We start from the raw sequence: 15,128 nt of genomic DNA on the forward strand, positions 1-15,128 counted from the left end.
TAGGGGTGCTTTAACTACTGAGCTAAATCCTCAGCCCCTTTTATTTTTTTTTTAATTTTGATACAGGGCTCACTAAGTTGCTTCAGGCCTCAATAAGTTGCTGAGACTGGTCTCAAACTTGTGATCCTCCTTCTTCAGCCTGGGATTATAGGATTGCACCACCATGCCTGGCTTAGATGACTATTTTTTTTTTTCCAAGTTGTAGATGGACACAATACTTTAATTTTCTTTATTTTTATGTGATGCTGAGAACCAAACCCAGTGCCTCACACATGGTAGGCAAGTGCTGTACTGCTGAGCTACAATCGCAGCCCCTGATTCTTGATTAAAGTTTCCAAAATAGCAAGTTTATAGAAATGGAAATGGTGTAATGATGGGAAAGGAAACTGCCTTCAATTGGCAATTAGGTGAAGAGCCAAAGATTCTTGGGAGGTACTCATGACCATCAGCGAAGAGGTATAGTGCAGACGTTGCCTATCATCTCCTGACGTCTTCTGATCACATTCTTTGTGAACAGTTCCTGACAGAGGGAAAGAGTGAAGTAATAGGCGCAAGCCCGGGAGTTGCTACTAACCTGGGGTGTCCTGATTAGGAATGCAGTTCTTAAGCAAGGGCATCCATGGTCTTGTATGTGGGGAGTGTGGAGGTGGGTGAAAGAATTCCAGTCTGCTGGGGCTGGGGCTCAGTGGTAGAGCACTTGTCTAGCATGTGTGAGGCACTGGGTTCGATTCTCAGCACCACATATAAAACAAAAAGGTCCATCAATATCTAATTAAAAATAATAATAAAAAAAAGAATTCCAGTCTTCAAATGGTGCCAAAACAGAATTAGCAGAAGCACTTGGGTCCATACCCATTAGATCCTCACCATTCTTTCAAAGTTACAACCCCACTGTCTATATGCAAATAAAACCAAAGGATTGGTTGACACATTTTTCAGACTAGTTTCCTACCAAATATGAATTGAATTATAAAAACCTGGAAGATTTATTTTTGCAGTTTAGAAAAATAATAACTCTCAGGACTTGGCATATCTTAAACTCTAAGCTTTCAGTGAACTGGGCTAGTCAAGTAAGCCAGAGGGGAAGAACACGGATTCCCTAATACCCATTCCAAACATGCACAGTTGGTTAGCAGCAGCATGTTTTTCTTAATGCATAAACTCACCACTACAGGATGTTACAGTCCATAAATGCGCTAGAACACACAGGCCTCAATGCTGTAAAAAGTGATAAGGAAGGGGGAGGGATTATGAATTATTCAGTTACTGTAATAATTTTATACAAGATGCAATAGGAATGACGTCAAATCTGGAGTTGTACTGTGTGTCACTGGTGCAGAAGCAGCACCATCAAACTAATAAAAGAACTTAGCTTCTGGACCAAGATCTTAGCTGCTTTCAGCCAAGGAGGCAGATCCCAGGAACACAACTAAAAATCAAACTGTGTACTTTTGACCCATAGCCTGATGCTTTCTAGGATCTGTAATTTTTTTTTTTTTTTTTTTTAGGATCCGTAATTTTTAACATCATACAAGTCAACAATTTAGATGAGCCTTCAATACGACAGTGCTTTTCATTGTTGAATTTCTAGAGATGCCATTGGAAGTCCTCACTTGGGAGTGAGGCACACCTAACTCCAAACACAATAATAATAGTAAAAGAAACCCAGGCTCTAAAACAAGAGGTACATTTTTGAGGATCAGAAACAATTTAATGCTCAAAAGTGGCGAGTGGGTAGGAAGCTGCAGACCTTCCATACCGCCCACATCTGAACTGCTGCACACGAGGTTGGGTCCATTGTCAAGACTGCTGGTTGGCAAGCCCTACAGTGGTGGTGGAGGTATCTGCAAATATTTGGTAATTGTTTTGTCTCAAGCAGCCTTTTAAAATGTTTGAACGCCTCTTGTGAAGGTAGGCTGCAGGTCAGTTTCACAGTTTCCTATTCGCTGTGTTTGTTTTTGACTGAAGAGGGCCGTTTGAATGTGCCCCTGCTACCTTCCTGCAGATGGGCAGCAATCCCTTCACACAATGGGGGACTCTGCTTACCAAACACATTTCTGAACAGAGTGGACATATATTGGGTGCTCATGGTAGTTACTAATTCGTCACATTGATTCTACTCTCAGTGACATTGCACAACATTCTTCTATCAGTTTTCATTCTCTGTTTCTTCAGATTGTCAACTTGTTGATTTCAACCCGAGATCTGGCCTCAGAAAAGCTGAGGCATGGATGAATTCATTGTCTACCATGCTGTCAAAACCATTGATTATTATTTTCATATGGCCAAATGTCCCTTCATAATAACTAGTAAGTTATGCTGTACTTTAAAAAAAATTTTAGATGTTGATGGACCTTTATTTTATTCATTTATTTATATGTGGTGCTGAGAATTAAACCCACACAGTGCCTCAGTGCTAGGCAAGCGCTTGACCACTGAGCCACAACCCCAGCCCTATATCGTACTTCTTTCCTTCACATTGTGTATCACTGATTACATCTGATTCATGATCTGCTTCATAGATGTTCTTGTACATGATTTGGGTTTATTTTTCCTTCTCATAAAATTTTTGAGGTGGCAAAGCTGACCATTTTACTTTTTGAGTTTTTAAATTAAAAACCTTTTGGGGCTGGGGATGTGGCTCAAGCAGTAGCGTGCTCGCCTGGCATGCAAGGGGCCCTGGGTTCAATCCTCAGCACCACATAAAAATAAAATAAAGATGTTGTGTCCACCAAAAACTAAAAAATAAATATTAAAAATTCTCTCTCTCTTTAAAAAAAAATTATTAAATTAAAAACCTTTTTTTTTTTTCAGTACTGAGGATTGAACCCAGAATTCCTCTGCCACTGAACTACATCCCCAGCCCTTTTTATTTTGACACAGGGTCTCATAAGTTGCCCAGGCTCCTTGAACTTGGATCCTTTTGCCTCAGCCTCCTGAGTAGCTGGGATGATAGGTGTGCCAGATGTCCAGCCTGACATTTTACTTTTAATACATATATACAAAATGTGAAAAAATCCTAATAGAACTTAAAAGATGGTTTAAATGGGGAGAAAAAACCCACTAAGAATGTAGCCATTAGAGATGAGCAAATTTAGGCAAAACTGCTCATTCTACTAACACTATTCAAGACCTGAGCTAGGTGCAAAATATCATGCCAGGCACTGGAGAAAAACAAACAAAAATACCAGCCCTGCCCTTGAGGAGATGATTAAAGTGTACGATAGAAAAATCACACACATTTTCACAGATGAATCCTAAACACTTCAGGCATTTACTTTCCCTAAACACTTCAGGCATTTACTTTCCCTGGACTAAAATAAAAACACAGTGGAAGCCAGGTGTAGGAGATGAACTCAGATTTTCTAAGACTGGCCATGGTTGGAGGCGGTGAGTCCTTCTGTCTGCCAGGTGTGGAATAATTACTTTAGGAAACTGCTGTTAGCAGCATTTCTTCCCCACCAGACTTTGTCCTCAGTTTAGAGAGAAAAAGAGTGAAATTACTAAGAATGGGCCTTAGATCACTATTTATCAAGTGAAGACAGTGAAATTCAACTAGAGATGAGCGCAACATGCAGAGGATGGGCAGGTGACAGGCTCATAATCTTGAGAAGTGGAAGAGATAATTAGGGAAGCAAAGGAAGAAAGACACTCCAGACTGGATCCTGGCTGTTAGCATCACAGTGTCCTAGGGCTAGAAGGACCATTTGAGGTCATCCTGTCTACTTAGCGACATGGAACCATAGAAGCTGTCTGACAGGAAAAGCAATGTGCCCAGTTTTGCAGATAAGGCCAGAGTCCAAGATTTCATCACAGAGGAAAGCCACCCCGGCAGAGCTTGACCCACTGGGTCTGCACAGCCATTACTAAGTTAATCAGCTTCAAAGTTCCAAGGCAGAGGCTCTGCTTGGGTGTAAGGAGACCTCTGTCTTCAGTTTCTCAAGCATAACCTAATGCCCTTTAGATGACACACCTAAAGGGAATGAAGACCTTCTTATATCCCTGAACTTGAATCTTTTCTTGTTCTCACCTAAAATTATTGTACTGTTCTATTTCTTCCTCTCCCCTTCTGAATACATCTACCTCTTTAAAAATGTTAAGAATGGCTTGATCTGCCTCACGCCTATCAGGATGGCTACTATCAAAAATCAGAAAATAACAAGTGTTAGGGTGTGGAGTCCTGGGACCCCTGGGGCAGTGAATGGACTGTAAAATGGCAAAACTGCTGTGGAAAATAGAATGGTGATTCTTCAAAGTTTAAACAATTACCACATGCCCCAGGAATTCCACCTCTGGGTATACACTCAGAAGAGGTCAAAACAGGATCTCAGAGTTATCTCTACACCCATGTTCTCAGCAGTATTATTCATAGTTGCTAAAATGCGAAAACAACCCAAGTGTCCCTCACAGATGACGTTCATAGATAAGCAAAATGTGGTACAGTACCTGCAATACATGAGGGACTGTCAGCTTGAAAGGAGGGAAACTCGCGTATGCTACATCATGGATGAATCCTGAGGGCCTTATGCTAAGTGAATTAGGCCAGTCACAAAAAGACAGATACTGTATGATTGCACCTTTATGACGTACTTAGAATAGTCAAGATCATCAGGATAGAAAGTAGAATGATAGTTGCCAGGGCCCAAGGAGGAGCAGAAGATGTGCACTGTTGTTTACAGAGGGCGCAAAGTTCCAGTTTTACAAGATGAAATGAGTTCTGGAGATGGGTGTTGGTCATAGTTGCACAGCCTTATGAACGGACTGAATTCACTGAACTGTATACTTAAAAATGGCTAATTTTATGTGTATTTTACTACAATAGCAACAAAAATTAGGGGGATCCCCCCAAAAAAATCCCAGTCTAATGAAAGGGAGAAGGGCTTCTCTCTCCTGGGGCAGCATTGGGCCGACTGCAAACTGTGCCCAAGGTGCTGTGCTGGATGCCAGGGCTGACATGGTGGTGACTCCAGCCCTTGCGGGATGGGCCTGCCTGCAGTGGAAGATGAGGGGGTGACAAGGACCAGTAATCCAGCCCAGAATGTCAGAGAGGTGTTTGGTGGAAATCAGTGGTTTTGCTCATTCAGAAAAGGGAATGATTACTTCCAAGCGCTGCATGGGCGTAAATCATACAATCACGAAGGTCTGAAGGAGAGGTAGGACTTGGGTAGGTGCAGATAGGTTTGTGGGGTCAGAATTGACAGTGGAAAGTCATGCCGGTGGGTGAGTATGGTAGAGAAAATTCATAGTGATTTGTAACTGGCGGGGTGGGGGGGTAGATGCACGGACCCGATTTGAATACTAGATGTGCACAAATTTCATTGAATCCCTGCAGGTTTGTAGACCTTATGATCATTTAAATGGGTCAGTCTGGGGGGGCTCAGGGTGGAAAATCTGGAGGTGTGGGGAGTGGGCTCCTGGTTTTTCTCTACCCCCACTCCTGGGGCCTGTCAGACTAGGGACCATTTATGGTCCAGGGCAAGCATTCCTGGGTGGGGAGGGCTTTAGTGGACGGTTTCGCCTGAGTACCCATAAGTGGTCTGCCTGAAGCCTCCGCCGTCCACCCCATAGTCTAGAACCTCAATGTGTTAACAGGTTGGAGAAAGGAGGCCAGGTGGGTCAAGCTGGGCAGGGGAGAGAGATGCCACCCACCGCTGTGCCTAGGCGAGCTTCCCAGCCTCCCAGCGGCTCCTCCGCTTCCCTGCGCCTCTCTGTGCTGAGGCTCGTAGCTCTCCCAGCCTCCACCCTGTTGAAATCGTGCTGCCCGTCCGCCTGTCCCCAGGACAGGCCGTTCAGCTGCATTCCAACTCCTTTACCTTTGGAGCCGCTGAAGCCACTTCTCGCTGGGCGGAGCTCACCGTGGGCGCAGAAGCGCGGCCCTCGGCTGCCTGCCTTTCCTCCAGCAGGGCGCGCGGGACGAGCCTGCCTTAAAACTCTCTTAATGCAAAATAGCACACACCTAGAGTGCTAAATAGCACATACCTGCTAAAGGTAAGCCCAAACGCGAGTGGCTCCAGAGGGTCCGCTAGGGGCCATGAAGGGGCTTTGGGGAGATCGCGGAGGTGGCTTCGCGACCTTGTGAATGAATTCATGCCATGGAACCGTACCCTTCGAAATGGTCAAAAGCCACACATTCTCTATTGCAGTGTTTCCTTTAACCACGACAAAAGTATCTTTGGACATTATACCATACGAACCTGTCCTGCCGACTCTGTTTTTCACGCTGATCTTCAGCGCTTTGTCGGGTTGGGAGAAAACGGCTGGGCAATTGGAGCATGGCAGCCCCCGGCCTGTAGAAAGCCACCGGAGAGGCCCCAGGGCAGCAAGTCCCAGCTGCGGGGCTGGAGGGTGGAGCCTGGCAGCACCCCAGACGCTCGCTGTGGGCCCCGGCGGCGCTCGCAGCTCCCGGGCGCCTCTCCCGGCAGGAGCGCAGCTTTCCCCGCGCATGCGCCTGCGGGAGCCCGCCAGGGCGCGCCTGGCACCCTCATTCGCGGTTTTCGTTTAAGTTTACTGAGGGGGGAAAAAAAAACTGTTTTAAAAATGTAGAGTGACCAAAAACAAACAAACTCTTTTAAAAATGTAGAGTGACAAAAAAAAAAAAATCAAAATAACATAGCAAGGCATAATTTGAAAAGCTTCGTTTCTGCCCCTTTGTCATTCCCTGTCCCCCAATAGGAAATATTACCACGTCATCATCATGTGGATTCTTCCCATTTTTCTTTATCTTAGGCACATTTTCTATTGCGACCTTTGTATTATTTTAAGTTCTCAGTTCTTTTTTCTTTGGGGCTCCTTCTCCTTTGTCGCCAGCTCCAGACTCCTCTTCAGGAGGCGGGAGGTAAAGGTGGAGGCGTGGTGAGACCTCAGTGGCTGGAGGCCTGGGGCTTGGAGCGTGGGGCCTTCTGATCATTCCGGAGCCCCCTGCGGTTTGGGGCTGGAGCTCAGGGGACTTTCCGAGGGGGAAGCAGGTCTCTGGTGTAATTTCCCCGTTTTCCCTTAGACCCAGAACAGAGCCTTCCAGGGCAGTGCTCCCGTTTTAGGAGTGAGGATGCAATTCCCATGCAGTGGGAAACTGCCAGGTCAAGGGGCCTGGGGTTGGGTGGGAGCAATGCAGACCTGGTGGGTGCACGAGGGTCTGCAGTGAGCCCCGAGCTCTTCCATGCTCAGGACTGAGTGAGCTGGTGTCTTATGGTCAGACTTGGAGGGGAAGACAGTCTCAGATGCCCAGGTCGATTTAACCAATCCAAGCCTCTGGCCATCATTGGATTGATGCCCAGGTTAAATCATCCTGGGCATCTGAAATGATGAACTTGGAATTGTCCCTCCACTGGGAGTCTGCAGGGAGGCCCGTCTCCTTATCCCTCCTCCCGCTAGGCTGTGGACTTGCTTCCGTGGGGACTTTCTGGGGGCTTTCAACAGGCAAGGGGCTGCCATGCTCCAACTGCTGGGGCAGTTGGTGATAGGATAGAAAGGAAGTATGGAGACCAAGTGGTTCCCCGAGGCTTGGGTGGGACTGGCCACACTAGGGAGCCAGGTGCACCAGGGACCATGGAGGGGAGTTTTCAAAAGGAGGGGTGACTTCTGCCTAGGTTGGGGCAGGGACCCTGGTTGGAAGTTCATCTCCTAAGCTCCAGGAAGAGTCCAGGGCTGCCCACCAAAGGAGTTAAGAAGCAGAAAGTGTCATCTTTTGAGGATATTCATGATAAGTATGTTTATCCTGAATGTATTTGAATATGTTCATCAAACAACCTTTTCACAAATTTGGAGAACGTTGAGTTTTTCATAGCCTGTATGTAGTTGCTCTCAGTGATCTTGACCTTTAGCATCAAGAATAAGATAACTTCCTGCCTTCCCCTGCCTTCCTCTCACTCCCTATCTACGATTCTGCCCTGCCAGGGATGAGTTAGAGACTCAGCTCCACAAGTTACTGTCACTGTGATGGGTCCAGTATGCATAGGTGGTGTGGAAAAGACCTCTCCCTTTAGTTGGGTCCTTGTGTTTGGGGAAGGATTCAGGGGACTTTGTGAGAAGGATCAGGCCTCTGTTTGAGCTTGCATTGTTTAGTCCAGAACAAAAAGTCTGGTGACAATATGACAAGGAATGTGCTCACAGGGTTTATTTTTTCCTGTCTAAAAAGAGCCCACTTCTGCCCTTCAGAGCAGGCCCAGGGCAAAGGTAAGCGCACAGGAGCTGCCCTGGTGAGCCCTTCTTCCACTGGTGCCCACCACAGCTCAGGAGGGAGACGGAGGCAGAAGTGTGCAGGTGGTTAGTGGTGCTTGGTGGCACCACGGTAGGCTGGCCAGATCCTGCCGGCCATCCTCCTCCGCCATGCAAGTGGAGGGTGGCTTGAGGGTCTAGTGTAGAAGTTGGCCCCAAAGCCTTATTCCCATATTCCATCTGCCAGTACTGGTCAAGCTGCCTTAACTCATTGTGAAGTTGAAGTCTGTGGTGCAACGTCCCCCCTGCAACCAAGAATTACCTAGAAAACTGGCCTGAATATGTCAGATGACCAGGGCCACCGCAGGGCGACAGGTTGGCTTCACCATTTTGGAGGCTGAATAGAGAAAGAGAACTTGGATTTCACATCTTAGGAAGTTTATGTCCGTTGGAAGGAGGAGTTTACGGGATCACAGGGTGGTTAGTCAGGGAGGTGGAGTTGCCTGTGGCCCATGGGTTAGCCTTAGAGCTGTAGTGATGTTTCCTTCTCTGTGGAGCCTGGCAGGATGTGAGGTAGGAGGGAGGATTCAGAGGAAGCTGGTCCCTTACAGCCAGCTCTGGCAGGCATTGGCACATGGCAGGGCCAGTCCTCCAGGTGGCTCTCCTTTGGTTTCCTAACTCTGAAGGCACAGGATATTCTGCATGGGTGCATGGGTGTACGAGTGCATTCCCCTCCCTCCCTACCCGGTATCTGCCCCCCCACCCTCTCCCCTAAGATGGCTGGAGTCCCGGCCCGTTCTTGTAGCAGGGAAGCCAGAGAGTATAGCAGGTTCTAAGTGAAGCCCAGCAGAGCCAGGAATAGGCTCACGGGAATCCAGGCTCACAGGAAAGGGCTAGAGGTCCTCTCTGTCCCCATTGATCTGCTTTACAAACCCAAGCACTGAACTTGGGAACCAGCGAAACCAGAAGCACAGCCAAACTGACAGCTGTGCATTGAGCTGGAAGATGAGAACCCCCTCCTTCCTTCAGCTCTTTGGGGTAAATGCAGTTTCAGGCTGTATTCACTCAAAGTGTCACAGACAGAGTCATTGGGGAGGGAGAGGTACAAACGAAGAGGGAGGCAGAAGTGCCCAGGGCGTTGGTCCTAGCAGTGCCTGGCTCGGGCAGGGAGAGGGGCTCAGTAAAGGCGTGAGCATGAGAAAAGGTGGAACAAGAGAGTGTAGCCCAGAGGAGCCTCCCACCCCGAAGCTTGAGCAAGCCCCACGTGGGCCCTGCTGCCCCTCTCATGCAGATATAAGTCTGTCTACAAATCCTACAAATGGGAATAGTGACCTCAGGTGCCAGCAGTGGACTCGGTAGACATTAGGATCTCAATTTTCCAGATGAGGAAACCAACACAGAAAAGTTCAAAACACGGCCTGAAGTCCTGGGGTCAGTGGTGGAGCCAGGAAGATTCACACTGAACTTTCATTCAAATTCCAGCCTCTACCACCACCCTTAGATTGCTGCATCTGCCAGAGAGAAAAGAGACGATGGCCTTGTGACACAGGATCACCTCGGCTGTCCCCACACAATGCCCACCGGCTGGTGATGCCATCTGGAGGGTGCTGTGTGCTGGGCTGGAGGATGGGGTACCCCATGAGTACCCGGCTCTCCGGGAGGGCACCCAGTGTGCATGCAGTGTGTTCTGGGAGATCACGTACTCCCTGGTTCTCCATAGAGGGAGCAGACAGGTGACAGAGGAATGGTGGTCACTGGAATAGGGACTGGGGTAGAGAGGGTACAGACATCGGGGGAGGGTGGGGAGCAGCTTAAAGGTGACTTGAGGATGGGACGGGTGCCATGGTAAGATCTGCCTCAAGGTGTGGTTTCTGTTCCCAGAGGACTGTGGTGACAGAGCTTCACCTGAGGGTCAGGGGGTGGCTGCTTCCTTTCTGATCACACAGCACTCTGGGGGGAGTCCTGGTTCTGCCCCTCCTGGCTGCTGAAGTGCCCAGCATTGGACATCATGGTTTGGGGACTTCCTCTCCTGCTGGGCACTCGGGTGTGGAACACTGGGTGAGAGTGTTTATGGTAAAAGCACTTTCTCCTAGAGTCCCTGCTGAAACCCAGGGTCGGGGGACAGCAGAGTCGAGGCCCCAGGTTGGCTTGATGTGACTTCCGGGGCTGGTGGTCTCAAGAGGGCAGAGCTCTGCTGATCAGAGAGACCCAGGGCTACCAGGGCGTGGGGCCTGTGGCCGTCAGCACTGCTTCTGCCTCCCTCGTTTCCCTCCCTGAGGCTGAGGGAGGTCAGGGATGCAGGGAGAAGCAAGGCCAGGGAGGTGGCCCTGCCACCAAGCCCAGCCAAGCCAATGTGCCTGGAGTGACCCTGCCTCACCAGGCTGCCAGGTGTGGGTGGGTGGGGGGTGTTGGCTGCTCTGTAGGGGCAGAGAAGGTGGCTTGAGGATGGGACGGGTGCCGTGATAAGATTTGCCTCAGGGCCTGGTTTCTGTTCCCAGAGGACTGTGGTGACAGAGCTGCAGCCAGCGTTCCCTGCGCTGGGGTAAAGTGGTGCTCCCAATGCTCAGGAAGGCCTGCTGCAGGTGTGGATTGCTCAGGTCAGGGTGCCTGCTGCCACCTGGCTCTAGTCATGGCTGCCATGACCCCGAGGTGGGACGAGAGCCTCTCTCACACAGATGCAGACACGCTCTGGCTTCATACCCGAGTTCTCTTTTTTGCATACAAAGTCTTTTCCCATCACTACTCTATAAGGCTCCTGTTTTGTCATCTCTGCCCAACACACTTGGCTGCAGCCAGTGAGGCTCAGCATCACAGGCAGAACCTCTCAGCCTGGGTTGCAGCTAGCCCAATCCCTCTCCCCCAAAGCAATCAATCCTCCCTGGATGTGAACTCAGCTCAGCTGAGCCCAGGAGGGGCTGCCTGAAGCAGGTGAGGCCTCATTAACATGTGAGCAGTAGAGGAGAGGAAACGGACCTTCTGGGTATTAGAATGGAGCGTTCCCTCTAAAATCCATGCCCAGTTGCCCCTTCCCCAGGAAAAGAACGGAGAACCCTGTGGAGTTTCTATTTCAAATTTCTCATTTATTTTGACATTCACTTGGTTGTGACTCCAAGTTATCAAAGATGCAAGACAAGAAATCTGCAGGAGTAGTGAAGTGGAGGCCAAGAAAGATGGCGGAGAAGACTGGGCCCCGCCTCCTTCTCTTCCTGTTCAGGGTTCAGTTTGAAGAGTGTATAAATAGTGTCCCGTAGTAGACGCCCCAGCTAACAGGACAGTGTGGCCGAGTGGGGTGAGCTTCCTCCTCCACGGGGCAGGCCTGTTACCATCTGGGCCTGGAACATCTCCGCAGTGCTCCTGCGTGGAAGGCAGGCTCCCCAGCGCAGCAAGGTCCCAGGTGGGGCTTTTAGGCAATGATTGGGTCCTGGGGGCTCAGGACTCATCCGTGGATTAATGATTTGCTAGATTAATAGTTTGAATGGACTTTCTGGGAACTGGTGAGAACTATAGGCAGGTGGAGCATGGCTGGAAGATGTAGGGCACTGGGAATGTGGCCTCAGGGGCTTCTTCTGTCCCCGGCCCCTTCTCTCTCCCCAGCTCTGCTTCCCTCTGCCACACCCTTCCACCACAAGCAATGGAGCCCACTGACCATGAACTGAGACCTCTGATGGAGCCCAAATAAGCTTTTCCTCCTCTAAGTTCTGATCAAGTATTATTGGTCACAATGACGAAAAGCTGACCAGCACAAGGCCCGGCAGCTACAGCGGGGCAAGCGAGCCCGAGCCTGGTGTGGAGCCTGTGCTCTGAGCAGTGAGGGCTGCGCAGGGAGGGCAGTGGCCTGCCTTCTAACACCCCGGACCTAGATTCTGACTTGGGTTAAGAGCAGTTAGGTTGGGACAGCTGCCGGAGGAGACAATGCTATGGGATGCTTTGTCCTTAGGGACCCCAACAGATCAGGGGCAAGAAGCCGGTGGTGGTTAGCTGGGTTGTGCCGATTCTTCCAAGGCAGGAGGTGCAACGATGGAGTTGTTATTTTTGGTGAGGAAGGCTGTGGCCCTGGGGTCATCAGCGGTGGAATTGAAGGGGCACAAGGCACCGGGGCTGGTCCTCAGGAAGCAGGGAGGGCGGCCAGGCCCAGCAGCTCATCACAGGGTTACATTAGCCCAGGAAAGGTATCAACGCTGTTCCCCTGCACTGGGAGACAAATCTCCTTGACCCACCTAGAGCTGCTTCCCGGTGTAGAAGCAGGGCTCCCACCTGAGGAGGTCACTCCATGGGGGTCAAACATGTCTGTCTGACAGTTAGAATTCAACCAGCATCCCTGTACACAGGATCAGAGCTGGGAAGCCGGAGCATATCCATCCCCCGTCAGGAGGAGGGCGAGGGGGAATAGCCAGGCTGCACCTGTTTTTAGGAAGTCCCCACTTCATACAGCACTAGGGGGCCCTTAGACTTCACCCTCATCTTCCTGGAGAAAACAGAGTCTCAGAGAAGTGACTGGTCCTAGAGCCAATGAGTGACCAAAATGTGGCCAGAGCCCAGGTCTTCTGCTTCTCAACCCAGTGTGCTTGGATTCCAGGTTGAGACGTGAGGTGGGTGTCCCCCTTCCCCCTCCCTCCACTGTACCTACCCGTGTCGAATACTAGGATTTCAGCAGAGAGGCCAGCCTCATCCCTGTGCCGCCATCTGTAACATTCAGCGACTCAGGAGTGGGCAGGGGTTAGCTATGCCCTTAGAAGCGGGGACAGCCACCTTTTACTGCAGAAGCTACTGGAAATTGCATCAGATATATGACTTAAAAAGCATAAGGCCACTGCAGGGTTGTAAGCAGGACTTGAACTTGGGACTAGAGTGAAACAGCAATAAATGTCCCACCAGCAGGAGACCGGAGAGTGGGGTGGCCAAGGAGGGCAGCAAGCACAAAAGTCAATTGCCAAGACACACCTGATCCTCAGGAGCCCTCTAGTGCTCAGGAGAGCTATTGCTCCCTGTGGGACAAAATGATCTGGTGACACGGGTGGATGCCCAAGTGGAGTACCTGGCTTCTGGAGGAGCTTGTGGGGGCAGCTGCAGTCACTGCAGCATTGCCCCCAGGACTCCAGGCTCTTCCTGGACCTTCTGTCTGGTTGCCATAGGGACTGGCCCCCTAATCACCTCCTGGGGGCTGGGGCTGGGGCTGAGTGGTGGAGCGCTTGCCTGGCACGTGTGAGGCACTGGGTTTGATCCTCAGCCACACATAAAAATAAATAAAATAAAGGTATTCTGTTCATCTCTAACTAAAAAACAATTTTAAAATATCACCTCGGTTCTTGCTGCTTTTCTTGCTCATTGGGGTCCCTGGACGCTTGTCCTGTGCAGCTATTACTGACTGTGACAAAGCCTTCAGCGCCTGCTGGTGGTGACTGGTGCGTGTGCACCTGGGGAAAGGAACGCACACCTCCCCACAGCACTGTGGCCATGCGTGGCACTAAGCGAGGTGGACCAGGGCCTGGGAGGACCAGAGAGATCTCAGAGCTAAGCTTCTAGAACTCTAGTAACAACTTGAAAAAGCTTCTCCAGGAGGGGGCAGCTGGTTCCTAAGGCAGAGAAAGGGTGCGGTGGGGGAGGGGGTTGAACAGGGATATTCAATGCAGACCCTACATAACCTATGCCGCGACCTTTAAGGTCAGCTCGGTGTTCCAGGGGGTGGAGGTGCAGAGGCAGGTGTGGGGTGTTCAGTAATCAACAGGCCCAGAAGAACCGCTCCAGGGACAGTACTAGCTCTGGCCCCCAAGGTAGAAAACTGGACTGTGAACGAGCTCCTGGCTGACCCCAGCATGCAGGCCTCACCTTCCCTGCCCTCCCCAACTTCTGGGTGTCCAGTCCTCACTTCTCTCCTTGCCCTCTGTCCCCCTTTCTTCTGGACATGGCCGCTTCATCTCCCACAGGCTCCAGAGGCCCCTAGAGCCGTGTTCCCTGGGGCTCCTTTGCCGAGTCAGCAGAGCCGGGCTTGGGGATCCTGGCAGGGGTTGTGGTGATGCAGGGGGTGGTCAGAGGGGAGTCGGAGAGAAACTGGGGGAGCGGCAAGGCCAGCCTATCAGATGGGCCCCAACCTGTGAGCCACGGGGCGGGCGGGAGCCAGACCTGCCCTGGATCTCAAAGCACTCAACAGCTCAACCTGGCGAGCCCTGCGCCCTGGAGCAAGAAAGGCCAAAGAAATGAGGAGTCTTCGTGGGGCTGTTGGAGGGCCACCGGCCGCCTCCTCTGCTCCTCCGGGTGGCAGCGTTGGTGTGTGTGCTGGCTGGGGTGGACGGGGTCACACGTCTGTACTAATAGCCCTTGGATTGGTGAAGGCCTCACGCCCAGAGCCTGGCCAGGTCACCGGGTAACTCTGGGGCGCTGCCAGTTTGAGGGATGGGGGTCCCCCCTCCTTATAGCAAACGGGAGCAAAGGAGAGCCTCTCGCCTCCACCCCCGTTGGGCACCATGTCAGCTGTCCGTATGTAGAAGGGGGTGTGGTAAGGGGAGCAGGTGATGCAGTGGCCGGCGGCCACCCCGCACGGCTGGCTGCAGGGCTCGCCGGTGAGAGGTGCCAGGCTGCCTCTGCCGTCCAGGGCTCGAGAGCTGCAGGCATTGCAGGTGGGGCCCCTGGGGTGGGCGGGAAGGCCATGCTCCTCCTCTTCGTCCTCCTCCTGGTCTGCATCTTCAGCTGTGCTCTTCTTGCAGCAGTAATACTGCGGGGAGGGGACAGAGATGGCTGAGAGGTGGTGCACGCCCGCCCCCGGGCACACCTTACCTTTTCTCTCCCTGTTGATCAGAGTAGTTAGTAATTCCAGGCTATGGTTGAGGGGGGCAGAGAGAAGGACACACATCTCATGTGGAAGGCAGGGCTGAGGGCTTTCCAGTAGCAGCTCTCAGAGTATCCCCCGAAGGGTGGCCTTCCCACCACTCCTGAAACCTCAGGTGAATGTGATGACCCAGTATCTCCTGGCCACTCCC

At 51.0% G+C, this 15,128-nt stretch overlaps 1 protein-coding gene across 2 annotated transcripts in view; it reads right to left on the minus strand.

Annotated features, from left to right (window-relative positions):
- Positions 1-11,213: 11,213 nt before the first annotated feature.
- LOC143412257 (protein FAM163A) overlaps positions 11,214-15,128 on the minus strand; it is a 79,817-nt gene continuing 75,902 nt past the window's right edge. For both annotated transcript variants that reach the window (XM_076873130.2, XM_076873131.2), the window contains exon 5: positions 11,214-14,863. In XM_076873130.2, the coding sequence (XP_076729245.1) occupies positions 14,447-14,863 (417 nt within the window). In that variant the 3' untranslated portion in view covers positions 11,214-14,446. The remainder of the gene's footprint in view (positions 14,864-15,128) is intronic.

The sequence above is a fragment of the Callospermophilus lateralis genome, chromosome 13 (genome assembly GCF_048772815.1).
Source record: "Callospermophilus lateralis isolate mCalLat2 chromosome 13, mCalLat2.hap1, whole genome shotgun sequence".
NCBI lineage: Eukaryota > Metazoa > Chordata > Mammalia > Rodentia > Sciuridae > Callospermophilus > Callospermophilus lateralis.